Here is a 16,604-nt window from a genome sequence, read left to right on the forward strand (position 1 = left end):
GACTATAAAAGTTCATGGTTACACAGAGTTTGTGTGTTGGTCCGTTATACTTCCGGATGGCAATGTTGTGAACTCCTTGGCCAAGCGCATTCTATCTATAGACAGGTAAATAACCACGCCTCTCGGACAATCGTCATAATGTAAACAATAGTATTGATTGGTAGACACTGCAAACTACACATGTTTTACAATCGATGATTTGTGTCTAAATAAAATACCCACTGTTCAACCGCTTGGGCAATAGAACTAACACAGAAAACTATGTGTAAATATAACCGTTTAAAATCTGATCGAGAAAATCGTGTGATAACGAGTCACCCATTTGACTGTATAAAAACAATAACAATGGTGAGAGAGAGGGCGATTTCTACACCCCGAGTACGGTGAGAGAATGTGAATTGGATTCAGTAGTCTGATGTCACGCGCCCGGCAACGGCGGCCATCTTGGTTCTAAACAAAGAAAATCTTTACTTTTTATTCTTCATGCTGGCGAGAACTTTTCATTCCCTTTTCATATGCCTTGTGATCAGAATGTGTAAAAGTCAAAACATGATCAAATTGATGGGTTTTTTTCCCTCTGGATACGCTTTTAAGCTCACCGGAGAAATATTTCATACGGCGTCCGCCATTGTTCCGATAGTTTAGAGCCAGTGTTACTAAGTTACCATACGTCATTAGGAAGGAAGTGATGGTACGACTATTGAATCCTATTAAGAGTATTTTTTTTCCGACGAGTCAACTTTGCGCCAAGCGAGGTTCGAACCCAGAACCTTCCGATTTGAAAGCGAGTGTCATACAACGAGACCACATAGCCGCACATATGCTCGTATAATTCTCAGACTCTTTGTAATTTCCCCTTGTCCTCTTCCTACCAATCCTCCTCAACTTCTAATCCACGTTCATCTCCATTTAACATTTCACACTCATCCTCGTTGTCGTTGTTGTTGTTGTTGTTGTTGTTGTTGTTGTTGTTCTTGTTGTTGTTCTTGTTGTTGTTTGTGTTGTTGTTGTTGTTGTTGTTTGTTGTTTGTTGTTGTGTTCTTGTTTGTTGTTGTTGTTGTTGTTTTGTTGTTTGTTTGTTGTTGTTGTTGTTTTGTTGTTGTTGTTTTGTTGTTGTTTTGTTGTTGTTTTTGTTGTTGTTGTTTGTTGTGTTGTTGTTGTTGTTGTTGTTGTTGTTGTTGTTGTTGTTGTTGTTTTGTTGTTGTTGCTTGTTTGTTGTTGTTGTTGTTGTTGTTGTTGTTCTTAATGTTGTTGTTGTTGTTGTTGTTGTTGTTGTTGTTCTTGTTGTTGTTCTTAATGTTGTTGTTGTTGTTGTTGTTGTTGTTGTTCTTAATGTGTTGTTGTTGTTGTTGTTCTTTGTTGTCTTGTTTTTTCTGTTGTTTTGTCTGTTCTTCTTTGTTGTTTTTTTTCTTTTCTTCTTTCTTCTTCTTCTTTTTCTTCTTCTTCTTTTTTCCCTTTTCTTGTTGTTTCTTGTTGTTGTTCTTGTTGTTGTTCTTGTTGTTGTTCGTTTGTTGTTCTTGTTGCTTCTTCTTCTTGTTTGTTTTGTTGTTTCTTTCTTTGTTGTTGTTGTTGTTTTTGTTGCTGTTGTTGTTTTCTTCTTTTCTTCTTCTTCTTCTTCTTCTTCTTCTTCTTTCTTCTTCTTCTTCTTCTTCTTCTCCTTCTTCTCTTCTTCTTCTTCTTCTTCTTCTTCTTCTTCTTCTTCTTCTTCTTCTTCTTCTTCTTCTTCTTCTTCTTCTTCTTCTTCTTCTTCTTCTTCTTCTTCTTCTTCTTCCCCCCCCCCCCCTCCCTTCTCATTCACCTCATTAAAATTATCATTTTACTCCTCCTGTTCACCCCCCTCCCCTCTAAGATTCCCCCCCCCCCCCCTCATTCCATACCTATCTTCTCTATATTCCTCTATTCTCTTTTACAGTTCTTTCCTCCTGCCCCCCCCCCCCCCTCCCCTCTTCTTCCTGTCAACACTACTAAAATCACTTCTATTTATAAACACACCAATTTACTCGACGCGAAATTCTAACCCAGGCGTAAAGTTTTAATCTGGCGGGCTTATTAAAAATTCATCTGAAGTTTTTTTGGGGTTTTTTTTTCCTGTGTGTGTGTGTGTGTGTGTGTGTGTGTGTGTGTGTGTGTGTGTGTGTGTGTTTATTTTTAACCCCAGAAATGAGAGACACCCAATGTTTGTCTTCACTTTGCCATTTTAGATTTATCTCCATCCTATATATACATACGACAATAAACATTGGAATAGGGGTATTGACCTTAAACGATAAATTAATGAATAAATAAATACATAAATATATGAAATGGTAAATACATAAGAAAAAATATGAATAAATAAGTCAATGAATGAATAAATACATAAATAAATTGATAAAATGATAAATAAATAAGTAAAACAAGGAATTAAAGAAAATAAAATAAATAAATAAATATATAAATAAATAAATACATTTTTTTGTAATTGCTTGTATATTATGACTTACTAATCCCGGTACACTTTCAGATAGGAGTAATTTAGATAGTAAGTTAAATTGTTACCGGTCGTATCAGCGAGGTGTTAACTATGTCGGTACGAACTAGAATTGGAATTGAATTCATAGACACAATAAATAATACGGGATTTGGGATTACTTTATATAATTGAGCTTTATATAGCGCAATATCCACTAAATATGCTCAAAGCGCTTTACAGGGGGTCCCTGGTCAACAGCAACATTTAACATGTAGGACGGGACATGACGCCTGTTAGGCGATTTTACAATTTTTCGGACAAAGACAACGCTGTTAACGGCCAGGTACTCATTTTACACCTGAGTACGGTGAGAGAATGTGAGTAAAGAGCCTCTTCCAAGGACTCAACTATGCACCGAGCGCGAGGCTCGAACCCAGGACCTTCCGATCCAAAAGCAAGTGTCATACCACTAGACCACATAGCCCCAATTTCACATATGTGACCCCTCGTCTCAAAACGGTATCATGTCGGGATGGACCAGATGCTAAAAAGTTAAATTATAGTTAAAACTGGTCAAAAATATGAAACGTTGGTATTTAGCACAGTAAAATATGATATTCCTTCTCCTATATAAAGCAAACAAACTCAACATAAGCATGATATTTCTGGCTACAAATTCAATTTTCAGCATCTTAATCATCCCGACTTAATACCGTTTTGAGGCGAGGGGTCACATACGTTGATTGGGGCTCCCGACGATAGCTCAGTTGGTAGAGCACTCGCTTCACACGCAAAGGGACCGAGATCGATCCCGGGTACAGTTGAGAATTTGTTTTCTGATCCCCCCCCCCTTGTCCACCTAGCAGTGGATGGGGTAGCTGGATGTGTTAGATCTGGCGGGAAGTACTTTGCGATAGACAAGCGTTCTATCCAAAGGGTAACAAGCAGTTGCTATTGTCCGTTTCACGCTATAGAAACGGAAATAAACTCCGGCTCCATGAGCCCAATGGCTCTGAGGGACCACTACTGTTGATTATACTCGTCCTTCAAGCCGGGGGGTGGGGAGGGGAGATGAGGAGGAGGAAGAGGAGGAGGAGGAGGAGGTGGAGGAGGAGGAGGAGGAGGAAGTGGAGGAGGAGGAGGGGGGGGAGCAGTGGAGGAGGAGGAGGTGGAGGAGGAGGAGGAGGAGAGGGAGGTATGGTGGAGTTTATCCCGTTTTCTATAACGTGAAACGGTCAATAGCAATTGCTTGATATCCTTTGGATAGGACGCTAGACATTTTCGCAAAGTACAGATCTAACAGAACCAGCTGCCCAATCACCACTGGATGGTTAGAGGGATTGGGGGGTCGGGGTGGGGGGGGGGGAATCAGAAGAAAAAAAATATATATCGACTGCACAGGGGATCGATCTCGGTCCCTTTGCGTATGAAGCGAGTGCTCTACCAACTGAGCTATCACTCGCTTTGCTCAGTTGGTATATAACTCGCTTCATGCGCAAAGAGACCAAGTTCGATTCCTGGTGCTGTCGAGGTTGTTGTCTTTTTTGTGTTTTTTTTCTGAACCCCTTTGTTTCAGACATCAGTAATTGGGTAGCTAACTTTGTTAGATCTGGCAGAAAGAACTTTGGGATAGACTAATATTCCGTGGCCTTGAGCAAGCAATGCATAGGATTCAACAATCGTGACTTCCCTTGTAATGACGCAAGGTAACTTAGTAACTGGTTCTAAACTATCGAAAAAATGACGGTCGCCCTTATGAAATACTTCTCCGACGAGCATAAATGTACATCCAGAGGACAAGAGAAAAACATGATAAATCTGATCATGTTTTGACTTTTATACATTCAGATCACCATGAATTGTGAATAAGTTCTACTAGCCAGCATGAAGAATTAAAAGTACCGATTTTCTTTGTTTAGAACCAAGGTGCTGGTTGCTGGGCGGACGTGACATCAGAATATTGAATCCTATTGCCAATGTTATTTTTATGTTAACCTAATAGGGATAGATTCCTGGTCTGTGGGCGTAATGTCAAGGACGGACTTTAAAAAAAAACTTAAAAAACAAAAAAAAAAAAAAAAAAAAAAAAAAAAAAAAAAAAAAAAAAAAAAAAAAAGAAAATCAAAAAACAAAACTCGAGCCTTTATCTCGCGCAATATCTACTATCATGGGACAGCGTTGCTCAGCGGTACCGTCTTTGCTTCGTACCCGAAAGGTTCCGAGTTCGACTACACGCCTCGTTGTGTTGTGTGGCCTTGAGCAAGTCACCTAGCCTTAGCTCATTGTGCGGCGCTGCACTGAGGCTGACGCCTGGGTTATTCCAGTCTTCCCTTGGAATAGACCCTGCACTGCGGCTGACGCCTGGGTTATTCCATTCTTCCCTTGGAATAGACCGTAAAGAAAAAAATTCCCATTAGCGAAGAATAAAGGGAGTTTTTTTAAACGTGCTCAATGCGCTTTATTTTTTATACATTTGGTACCCTGACCAAAATACAACGCTTAACTAGTAGATTGAAACATGAAGCGTGTTATGCGATAGAGCAATTTTTTTTCTCCTACAGAGAAGACGCTGTTAACGGCCAGATAGCTACTCATTTTACACATATCTTACGGTGAGAGAATGTGAGTAAAGAGCATTTTTCCGAGGATTCAACTATGCGCCGAGCGAGCATCGAACCTAGGACCTTCCTGTCCACAACGCAAGTGTCATACCACAATACAAGACCATAATATTTCGGTCCACATCAAAATGTTACATGTACTCCCCAGTCTGGGCAGATGGAGTCAAAATTACAATTCTTACTTTACCAGTTTCCGATTCCAGGTTTCATAACCCCCACCCCCCCCCCACCGCCCCCTTCCCTCCCCCTTTTTCAGTAAGTGTAACCCACTTAGGGTTTATCAAACAAAAGGCAGAACGTCATAGGTTGCAAGGGGAAATAAATATACAAAGGGAAATAACTGGTTATATTACATCAATTAGTCTTACTATATATCACGGTTGTCACCCTTAGCTAAACTATCCTACTAGCATAAAAGCCATAAAAAAAAAAAAAATCATGACTATTTTAATCGGGAACCCCACAATTCGGGTTTTCCTATTATCCGTGTAGTACTAAATAAATGTGCGGTTATGTGGTCCAGTGGTATGACACTCGCTTTCGGATCGGAAGGCCAGGGTTCGAGCCTCGCTCGGCCCATAGTTGTGTCCTTGGAAAAAAGCTCTTTACTCACATTCTCTCAACGTACTCAGGTGTGAAATGAGTACCTGGCAGTAAACAGCTTTGTCTCTGTCCGAAAATATTGCAATATCGCCTAACAGGCACCATGTCTCGTCCTAAATATTAAGTGTTGCTGTTGACCGGGGACTCCTTGTAAAGTGATTTGAGCACGTACTGTGGATATTGAGTTATATAAAAGTTCAATAATAATAATAATAATAATAATAATAATAATAATAATAATAATGATAATAATAATAATAATAATAATAATAATAAGAAGAAGAAGAAGAAGAAGAAGAAGAAGAAGAAGAAGAAGAAGAAGAAGAAGAAGAAGAAGAAGACGAAGAAGAAGAAGAAGAAGAAGAAGAAGAAGAAGAAGAAGAAGAAGAAGAAGAAGAAGAAGAAGAAGAAGAAGAAGAAGAAGAAGAAGAAGAAGAAGAAGAAGAATAGGTACTTTATTGCATCCCAAAAAGGATATTTTTTGCTACGAATTGCGCTTTAAGCAATTTTAGTTGATATTGCATTATATCAAAGCTCAATTTAACACCATATATATATATATATATATATATATATATATATATATATATGTGTGTGTGTGTGTGTGTGTTTGTGTGTGTACGTACGTACGTATAATACACACTCACGTTTTTTAAAAAAAAGATCGTATTGTTAATGTTGTTGTTGTCCTGATCACCCCCTCGCCCCCGGTCCCACACATCAAGATTGGAAAGTGGGTTTGTTGGAATTAGAGGGAAAATATAATAATGTATATATTTGAGATAGGGTAGGTAGTGTTCGATGTGTAATAGATGCACGTCGGCAGTGTCCAATCCAAGGGGTAGCAACCAATAGTGATTGTCCGTTTAACACTGCATACATTGAAACAAACCACGTCTCCCTGGTCTCTGAAGGACTTCATCTTCGCATTATATGGTCTCATAACGATATTAGTTTCCGGCGCTGCACTGCGGCTAACGCCTGGGTTATTCCAGTCTCCCATTGGAATATACTCTCTAGACAAATTTCACCCCTGGGATGAAAAAAGTGAATTTTATTTGTGTTTGGGTGAATAAATTGCCAAACAAAAAACAACAAAAAACAAAACAAAACAAAACATTTTTTTTTTTAATTAATAAAAAGGCAAAAAAATGGACAAGAACTACACAATGAATATCCAAACATTCCCAAAACTTGGTAAGTTTTTAATCCGAAAAAATACGACATGGCAGCAATGTATAAATAGCATAAAACTTGTGAAAGCACCTTTGTTTATTCAAGAGATAAATGCATGGATTCTATTTAAAAATGGAAGTTTTTTATTATGTTGTTTTTATGTTTTTAAGGGTTTTACGGCGCTCGCAACACATTAAGTCATATCAGCGCCAGTAAAAAGGAAGAAAACGTGATAGTAATAAGTTCTAGAATTACATTTAAAGCACATAAGGAAAAGTAAGACAAAGGGGAATTGGATCAAATAGCAAACAGATGTCGATTCCAAGAGCACACTATCAAAGTACTTAGTTTGAGATCACCTAAAAGTCTCATCCAGACACAAGCACAGGTCCCCACTAAGAGGAATACACTCAAATGTTTACAAATCATATTATGATATGTGAACAAAACATAATACATTACATAACAGTACATAGCAGAGAGATGATTTACAAGGGAAAAAAATCATCTTTCAAAACTATAACTATACATTCGACTGTTTCTCTCTTAGCCAAGGACTCCGACCAAAGCCAGGACAAAACCAAGCAATCTCATTCCAAGACAAAGACAGAGAGCAATTGGAAAACAGATAAGAGGGGATAGAAGACACAGAAAGTACCTCCCTGCCCACTATGGGAGGTGGGAACCCCACCCAGGAAGTATGTTATTACATTATTATATTAAAACTTAATTTATCACAGTAATAAAAGCACCTTTATATATTTAAGAGATACAGGTGTGCATGTTAATGTTATATATAAATGGAAGTATTTATTACATAATCATTAAATTAAAACTATAATTAACCAGAATTATAATAACACCTTGAATTATTCAAGAGATACATGTGTGCATTTTAATTCTATACAAAAGTTGAAGTATTTATTACACCAGAATATTCAAAATTAAAACCTTACTGATCATATCACACTACAGCAAGTTCAAATTTATTTATTCTTAGGCATTCGAAAAAAAACAAAAAAAAACCCCAAAAAAAACAACATAACTGGTGGAAAATAAATGGAAGAGAAAATAATAGGAAATGAAACCAATTAAAACAACATGGTAACGTTGATTATTGTGGTAAAAAATAAATAAAATGGTAGATTTTAATAACCACAGAATATACAATAATGGTAATAACAACAATACTTACAATAATAATGATGATAATAATAATAATAACAACAATAATAATAATAATAATAATAATAATAATAATAATAATAATAATGATGATGATGATGATGATGATGATGATGATGATGATGATAATGATGATGATGATAATAATAATAATAATAATAATAATAATAATAATAATAATAATAATAATAGTAATAATAATAATAATAATAATAATAATTATTATTATTATTATTAGTAGTAGTAGTAGTAGTAGTAGTAGTATCATTATTGGTATTATAATGATAGCACCCGTGTTTATTCAAGAAATATATCATTATAATGTAAGCATAACAAATATTGAGGTTACTACATAATTTTTAAATCTATTAGTATTAGATCGCACAGTAACAGCACCTTTAATAGATACAAAATAGTGGGTGATCATAGGACACATTTTCAATAGACACCTAGATAACCACGCCTCTCTGACAGTTGCCATAATATAAACAATGACAGACAATGCTTGGAGAACATAGTGAACTACATGGATTTTACTATCGATGGTATATGTCTAAGTTATATACCAACTGTTCTACCACTTGATCAATAGAAACAACACAGAAAGCTATGTGTAAATTAAAACATTTATAATAATAATAATTAATAATAATAATAATAATAATAATATTAATAATAATAATAATAATAATAATAATAATAATAATAATAATAATAATAATAATAACGTGCTCAAAGCGCTAGATCATTGACAAGGCGCCAACACTAAACATAATACGTTTAGGCGATTTTTAAAATTTGTATTCGGCAGAGACAATGCTGTTAACGGTCAGGTACTCATTATACACATGAATAGAATGGACATGTAGAAAGCGCATATCAACGCATATATATATATATATATATATATATATATATATATATATATATATATATAATATATATATATATATATATATATTATATATATATATATATTATATATATATATATATAATATATATATATATATATATATATATATATATATATATAACATATATACACACGTTTTTAAAAAAAGATCGTATTGCTAATGTTGTTGTCCTGATCACCCCACCCCACCCCAACCCCCCCCCCCCCCCCCCCCCCCCCCACACACACACACACACATCAAGATTGGAAAGTGGGTTTGCTGGAATTAGAGGGAAAATATAATAATATATATTTGAGATAGGATAGGCAGTGTTCGATGTGTAATAGATTCACGTCGGTAGTGTCCAATCCAAGGGGTAGCAACCAATAGTGATTGTCCGTTTAACACTGCATAAATTGAAACAAACTACGTCTCTGTGACGAACGATTTTCTTTCACTGCGTGTTTCTTTATCATTCGTCAGTGTCTCATTTAAAACCACTTCAAACCTAGTGGACGAGACATATATTTGACTAACACCTCCAGCTAAGATAATCAAAACATGGACAGCCTTTTTCCAATAAAGCTCTAGATTTCTCTAACGGAAATTTGGTCGTTAGGTGGGGAAACATTTCCATTGTATAACGGAACACTCACTTTCAGCTTGAGGCTTATTTACCTGTTCAAATTGTCTGCCCATTGTATTCAAGCCACCTGCTAATTACCTTTTCCAAACAAGACTCCAACGTGCATAGGCCCTGAGGTTCTTGTCTCGTTCAAGAGTGGCTAAAATTGCAATTACTGTCTATCTCTCCGGTAATTCTCCGTTACTCCGTATTAATCAAAGCCTATGAATATCATTGGCTATCTAAAACAGGAACATTCTTCTGATTGGCTATTTTCATTTCACAAAATCAAATTCATCTCCGAATTTAATCACACACACGCTAAGAAGCCCAAGAAAGAAGAGCTATCTCTCCAATTTCAAACTTGTAAAAGTTTGTCATCTCGGCTGGAGGTCCTGGTCCTTTTCCTTGTCCTTGGAGCACCCAGTCGTGCCGAATCCCTGCATCCCAGTACTTGAACAGTGGTAAACCCCTGATGTCAGCCCCTAACTACAACACACTGTTGTGAAGTCCAGAAAACTCTGCAAAGCAGGCGCCAACCCTGGAACTAGCTGATACATTCGCCTCAGTCAAGCAAGCCGGCGGGATAAAGATAAGCCAAACGGGCTTATACCATTTTCAAATGTATTTTCCACAGACACAGATGATTATATCAAAATAAATAAATGAATAAATAATAAATTAGATCCACTCAATTAGAGCTATTCTTCCTGATAACACATAAATACTTATTCTTTCTATCTTTTCCTGTAACAATTTAATTAAACTTTATGTATAGAATTGTTATTATTGCATTTGGGCGTTACTATTGTCTTGACTCACTTGTTATTAATACCATTAAGTTATAAGGGACCCTAAGGCAATTCGTGATCTCCCCTAGATTAAACCTGAGCCGTTTGTGATATAGGTTGAGTGGTGCAGCTGGTAACGAGAGCCATAGCGCGCATACTAGTTCGAATCAGACCATTGAGCTATCGGTTGGACTCGATCCCACAAAAATAACACACAACCCGCCACAGTCTCTCTGGTCTCTGAAGGACTTCATCTTCGCAATATATCGTCTCATAACGGTATTAGTTTCCGGCGCTGCACTGCGGCTAACGCCTGGGTTATTCCAGTCTCTCATTGGAATATACTCTCTAGACAAATTTCACCCATGAGATGAATAAAGTGAAAATTATTTGTGTTTGGGTGAATAAATTGCCAAACAAAAAAAAAAAAAAAAAAAAAAAAAAACAGAGATTTAAAAACAAAAAAAAATTAATAAAAAGAAAAAAATGGACAAGAACTACACAATGAATATCCATACATTCCCAAAACTTGGTAAGTTTTTAATCCGAAAAAATACGGCATGGCAGCAATGTATAAATAGCACAAAAATTGTGAAAGCACCTTTGTTTATTCAAGAGAGAAATGCATGGATTCTATTTAAAAATGGAAGTTTTTTATTATGTTGTTTTTATGTTTTTAAGTGTTTTACGGCGCTCACAACACATGAGGTCATATCAGCGCCAAGTAAAAAGGAAGAAAACATGATAGTAATAAGTTCTAGAATTACATTTAAAGCACATAAGGAAAGGTAAGACAAAGGGGAAACTGGTTCAAATAGGAAACATATGTAGATTCCAAGAGCACACTATCAAAGTACTTAGTTTGAGATCACCTAAAAGTCTCATCCAGACACAAGCACAGATCCCACTCAGAGGTACACACTCAAATGTTTACAAATCATTTGTAAAAATGAAAAGAGTAACAGAACATAACGGAGAGATGATTTACAAGGAAAAAAATATCGTCTCCCAAAACTATAACTATACATTCGACTGTTTCCCTCTCAGCCAAGGACTCTGGCCAAAGCCAGGACAAAACCAAGCAATCTCATTCCAAAAGACAATGACAGAAAGCAATTGGAAAACAGATAAGAGGGGATAGAAGACACAGAAAGTACCTCCCTGCCCGCTATGGGATGTAGGAGCCCCATCCAGGAAGTATTTTATTACATTATTATATTAAAACTTAATTTATCACAGAAAAAAAGCACCTTTATATTTTAAAGAGATACAGGTGTGCATGTCAATGTTATATATAAATGGAAGTATTTATTACATAATCATTAAATTAAAACTATAATTAACCAGAGATATAATAACACCTTGGATTATTCAAGAGATACATGTTGCATTTTAATTTTATACAAAAATTGAAGTATTTATTACACCAGAATATTAAAAATTAAAACCTAACTGATCATATCACACTACAGCAAGTTCAAATTTATTTATTCTTAGGCATTCGAAAAAAAAAATAATAAAAAAAATACAGAACTTGGTGGAACATAAATGAAAGAGAAAATAATAGGAAATGAAACCAATTAAAACAACATGGTAATGTTGATAATTGTGGTAAAAAAGAATAAATAAAATTGTAGATTTTAATAACCACAGAATATACAATAATGGTAACAACAATATTTACAATAATAATGATAATAATAATAATAATAATAATAATAATAATAATAATAATAATAATAATAATAATAATAATAATAATAATAATAATAATAATAATGATGATGATGTTGATAATGATAATAATAATAATAATAATAATAATAATAATGAGAATAATGATTATAATAATAATAATAATAATAATAATAATAATAATAATAATAATAATAATAATAATAATAATAATAATAATAATAATAATAATAATAATAATAATGATGATGATGTTGATAATGATAATAATAATAATAATAATAATAATAATAATAATAAATAATAATAATAATAATTATAATAATAATAATAATAATAATAATAATAATAATAATAATAATAATAATAATAATAATAATAATAATAATAATAATAATAATAATAATAATAATTGGTATTATAATGATAACACCTGTTTTTATTCAAGAAATATATCATTATAATGTAAGCATAACAAATACTGAGGTTATTACATAATTTTTAAATCTATTAGATCGCACAGTTACAGCACCTTTAATAGATACAAAATAGTGGGTGATCATAGGACACATTTTTAATAGACACCTAGATAACCACGCCTCTCTGACAGTTGCCATAATATAAACAATGACAGACAACGATTGGAGAACATAGCGAACTACACGGGTTTTGCTATCGATGGTATGTGTCTAAGTTATATACCAACTGTTCTACCGCTTGATCAATAGAACCAACACAGAAAGCTATGTGTAAATTAAAACGTTTATAATAATAATAATAATAATATATATAATAATAATAATAATAATAATAATAATAATAATAATAATAATAATAATAATAATAATAATAATAATAATAATAATAATAATAATAATAATAATAATAATAATAATAATAATAACAATCTAACACTTGTATATAGCATAACAATGACTAGATCATGCTATATATGCGCTTCACAGAATGACAATCTAAAATATCACTAACATGCACACACACATAAACACCACACATACGCACACCCACACACACATACAAACAAACAGAAACACTGTCAGTTATTATTCGAAAGAAGAAAAAAATATTTTTTAAAAACACCTACATCAAATAAATGTGAAACATTGACAGACACTTAAAAAGAGAGCCTAAAGACAAATTTACCCTATGGGATGAATAAAGGGAATTTCTTTTTTAATAGGTCAAAAGTGTTCCTTCTGTTCCTACTATTTTTACTGCGGCTTTGCGGGCCAGAAGGCCTGGTTGTGGGTTAGACATTGTATTCCAGTTGATAAAAATGTCCAATGGTGAGAGAAAAAAGACACAGAAATCATTATGGATTCAATATGGCTACCAATCTGAAATTGGTCTTGTTTCACTTTGAAAAAGGAAGTAAACACTGGTGAAAATACTTGACTTTACTTCCGGATTAATGATTCCAAACATATGGTCATTAAATATTGTTTCGCTATGTATACCTACTCGTGGAGTAAAGTATAAAAACTTGCATACATTGACTCTTCATCATCAAAATATGGTACCTCTTGTTTTGGTCTTTCCTGGTATTTCCCTGTCTTCTTCTTCTGCTTTCCTTCCTGTTGCCTCTTCTCACCACCAACTGCACCCTTTCCTTCCTGTTGCCTCTTCTCACCACCACCTGCACCCTTTCTTTCCTGTTGCCTCTTCTCACCACCACCTGCACCCTTTCTTTCCTGTTGCCTCTTCTCACCACCAACTGCACTCTTTCCTTCCTGTTGCCTCTTCTCACCACCACCTGCACCCTTTCCTTCCTGTTGCCTCTTCTCACCACCAACTGCACCCTTTCTTTCCTGTTGCCTCTTCTCACCACCAACTGCACCCTTTCCTTCCTGTTGCCTCTTCTCACCACCAACTGCACTCTTTCCTTCCTGTTGCCTCTTCTCACCACCAACTGCACCCTTTCCTTCCTGTTGCCTCTTCTCACCACCAACTGCACTCTTTCCTTCCTGTTGCCTCTTCTCACCACCAACTGCACCCTTTCCTTCCTGTTGCCTCTTCTCACCACCAACTGCACCCTTTCCTTCCTGTTGCCTCTTCTCACCACACCTGCACCCTTTCCTTCCTGTTGCCTCTTCTCACCACCACCTGCACCCTTTCCTTCCTGTTGCCTCTTCTCACCACCAACTGCACCCTTTCCTTCGTGGAGTAAAGTATAAAAACTTGCATACATTGACTCTTCATCATCAAAATATGGTACCTCTTGTTTTGGTCTTTCCTGGTATTTCCCTTTCTTCTTCTTCTGCTTTCCTTCCTGTTGCCTCTTCTCACCACCACCTGCACTGACTATTTCCTGTAGCACCTCTGGATCTGCGTTATATTCATCCTCTACCAACCATTCTAGAACATTCTTCGCCCACTTTTCCTTCATTTTATAATGAACGTTCTTATTTTCCATTTCTTTGATGATGTCATCAATGTACATATTGACGACCAGTGTCGTGTCATTTCTTTCATGGATGTCCAGTTTGCTGATGACGCTGTGATAACGTTGTTTGGTGCAATACTGGACTGTCTTGGTCTTTCCGAATTGTTCATCTTTTACGTCAAGAAAAGCTTCAGCAAGAAATTTGACGGCGTGTAGTTTGTAGTCTGGTCTTTTCAAGGGAGTCATCACCACTCCTGTGATAAAAGAAAGGTAAAAAGTTAGAAAATATAGCATAACCTCGATACCCACTCGTCCTGTTCACACATACACTGATAAGGTCAACCCTACGCAAAGCTTATGAAGAGTATTTTAAAATGAAAATATGTTCCCTTTATTTATCGTGTTGAGATAATATAGTAACATTAATGTAAATTTTACTAATGTTAGTGAGAAAAATTAGTGTGTGTTCGTGTATAAATGTGAATGTATCTGTGATTGAGTTTGTGTGCATTTGTAGGGTGTTTGTTTCATCATAATATGTATTCTCAAAATTGTCAAAAAATTAATGTTTGAATGACAATTATTATCTTTGCAAATATTTAGTATGAGTAGAGCTAGAGAAATTCTCAACTTTGATCATTTTAGTTCTAGCACTTAAAAAGTCTACAGTAGAAGGTCAACACTCCTATAATCAATTTCTGCTTAAAGTCAACACCTCTTGTTGGTTCCAAATTTTATTGGTCTTTCTTTTTTTTAATATAAGGGTTTATCGTTGATAAGGGATAAAGTCAAACAATCTTTCTGGTCCGTTGGTGTTGGCGTTATCAAAATTACACTGTAATACATTCATAGTCTCCCACCAAACACATGTGCTTAACACGTGTCATATATATTTTAACATAAATTACATTTTCACCATCTAAACCACTCGGGCATAATACCATTTCTACACTAGATTGAGAGGGGGAAACATCGCACATTTAAAATCTAGGCTTGAAAGCCCATCCTTCAGATATCGATCGATTAATATGATCGTCATCTTGTCATAAACTCTGAAACCTGGAACTTTCCGAAGTCCCAGGTTTGAGAGTTTGTGACAAGATCAGGGTCATTTTAATCGATCGAGATTTGAAGGACGAGTCCTTGGGCCGATATTTTAAAGTATTTTGTTTTATTATAGGATTTTTTTATGAGCATGGCAGATTTGACGCAGTGGGCGATTAAATGTGTTCAAATTCACAATCATTTAGAATTGAAGGAAAGTATGTGGTTATTTTTTTGTTTTTTTTGTTTGTTTTTGTTTTTAAAGGTTTTACGGCGCTTGCAACACATCAAGGTCTTATAAGCGCCAGTAAAAAGGAAGAAAATGGGATAGTAAAAAGTTCTAGAATTACAATTAACGTACCCAAGAAATGGTAAGACAAAGGGGAATTGGTTCAAATAGGAAACAGATGTAGATTCCAAGAGCACACTATCAAAGTACTTAGTTTGAGATCACCTAAAAGTCTCATCTAGACAAAAGCACAGGTCCCCAAAAGAGGAATACACTCAAATGTTCACAAATCATATAATATGTAAACAAAACATAATACAATGCATAACAGAGAGATGATTTACAAGGAAAAAAATATCATCTCCCAAAACTATACATTTGACTGTTTCCCTCCCAGCCAGGGTACCCGGCCAGTGCCAGGACAAAACCAAGTAATCTCATTCCAAGACAAAGATAGAAAGCTAGTTGGAAAACAGATATAAGGGGATAGAAGACACAGTAAGTACCTCCCTGCCCACTATGGGAGGTCAGGAACCCCACCCAGGAAGGAAAGTATCTCTTTTAATTTGTCATTGATAGATATATCTGATGAAGATGTGAAGAAACGGATGGTGGATGGAAGAGAGAAAACTGTTCTAAACATTTCATAACTAACCTTCTACGTTACACTTCAAATCATCATTCTTTTCAGTCAGGGCAGACCTCGATCTCATGAACCCACTCTCCTGGAGGTGCGTCTTCAGGTCTTCCATGGTTGCCATCGGTTCACACACTGGCTTGGCGTAGTAAGGAAAACCAGCCTCTTTGCACAGATCGTTCAATTCCTGAATATTCACCCATTTCTTATTGACAGTCAGTCCGAAAACGTAAAACCGAAATTCATC

The 16,604-nt window shown here is 35.3% G+C and overlaps 1 protein-coding gene across 2 annotated transcripts in view; it reads right to left on the reverse strand.

Moving 5' to 3' along the window:
- Window positions 1-12,302: 12,302 nt before the first annotated feature.
- Window positions 12,303-16,604, reverse strand: part of LOC144966234 (uncharacterized) — a 14,947-nt gene continuing 10,645 nt past the window's right edge. For both annotated transcript variants that reach the window (XM_078902418.1, XM_078902420.1), the window contains 2 exons: window positions 16,376-16,604; window positions 12,303-14,701 (listed from right to left, as the gene is read on the reverse strand). The exon at window positions 16,376-16,604 is cut by the window's right edge and continues 369 nt beyond it. In XM_078902418.1, the coding sequence (XP_078758544.1) occupies window positions 13,512-14,701; window positions 16,376-16,604 (1,419 nt within the window). In that variant the 3' untranslated portion in view covers window positions 12,303-13,511. The remainder of the gene's footprint in view (window positions 14,702-16,375) is intronic.

This window comes from Berghia stephanieae, chromosome 2 (genome assembly GCF_034508935.2).
Source record: "Berghia stephanieae isolate SIO BIC M18660-M18661 chromosome 2, UCSD_Bste_1.3, whole genome shotgun sequence".
Classification (NCBI taxonomy): Eukaryota; Metazoa; Mollusca; class Gastropoda; order Nudibranchia; family Aeolidiidae; genus Berghia; species Berghia stephanieae.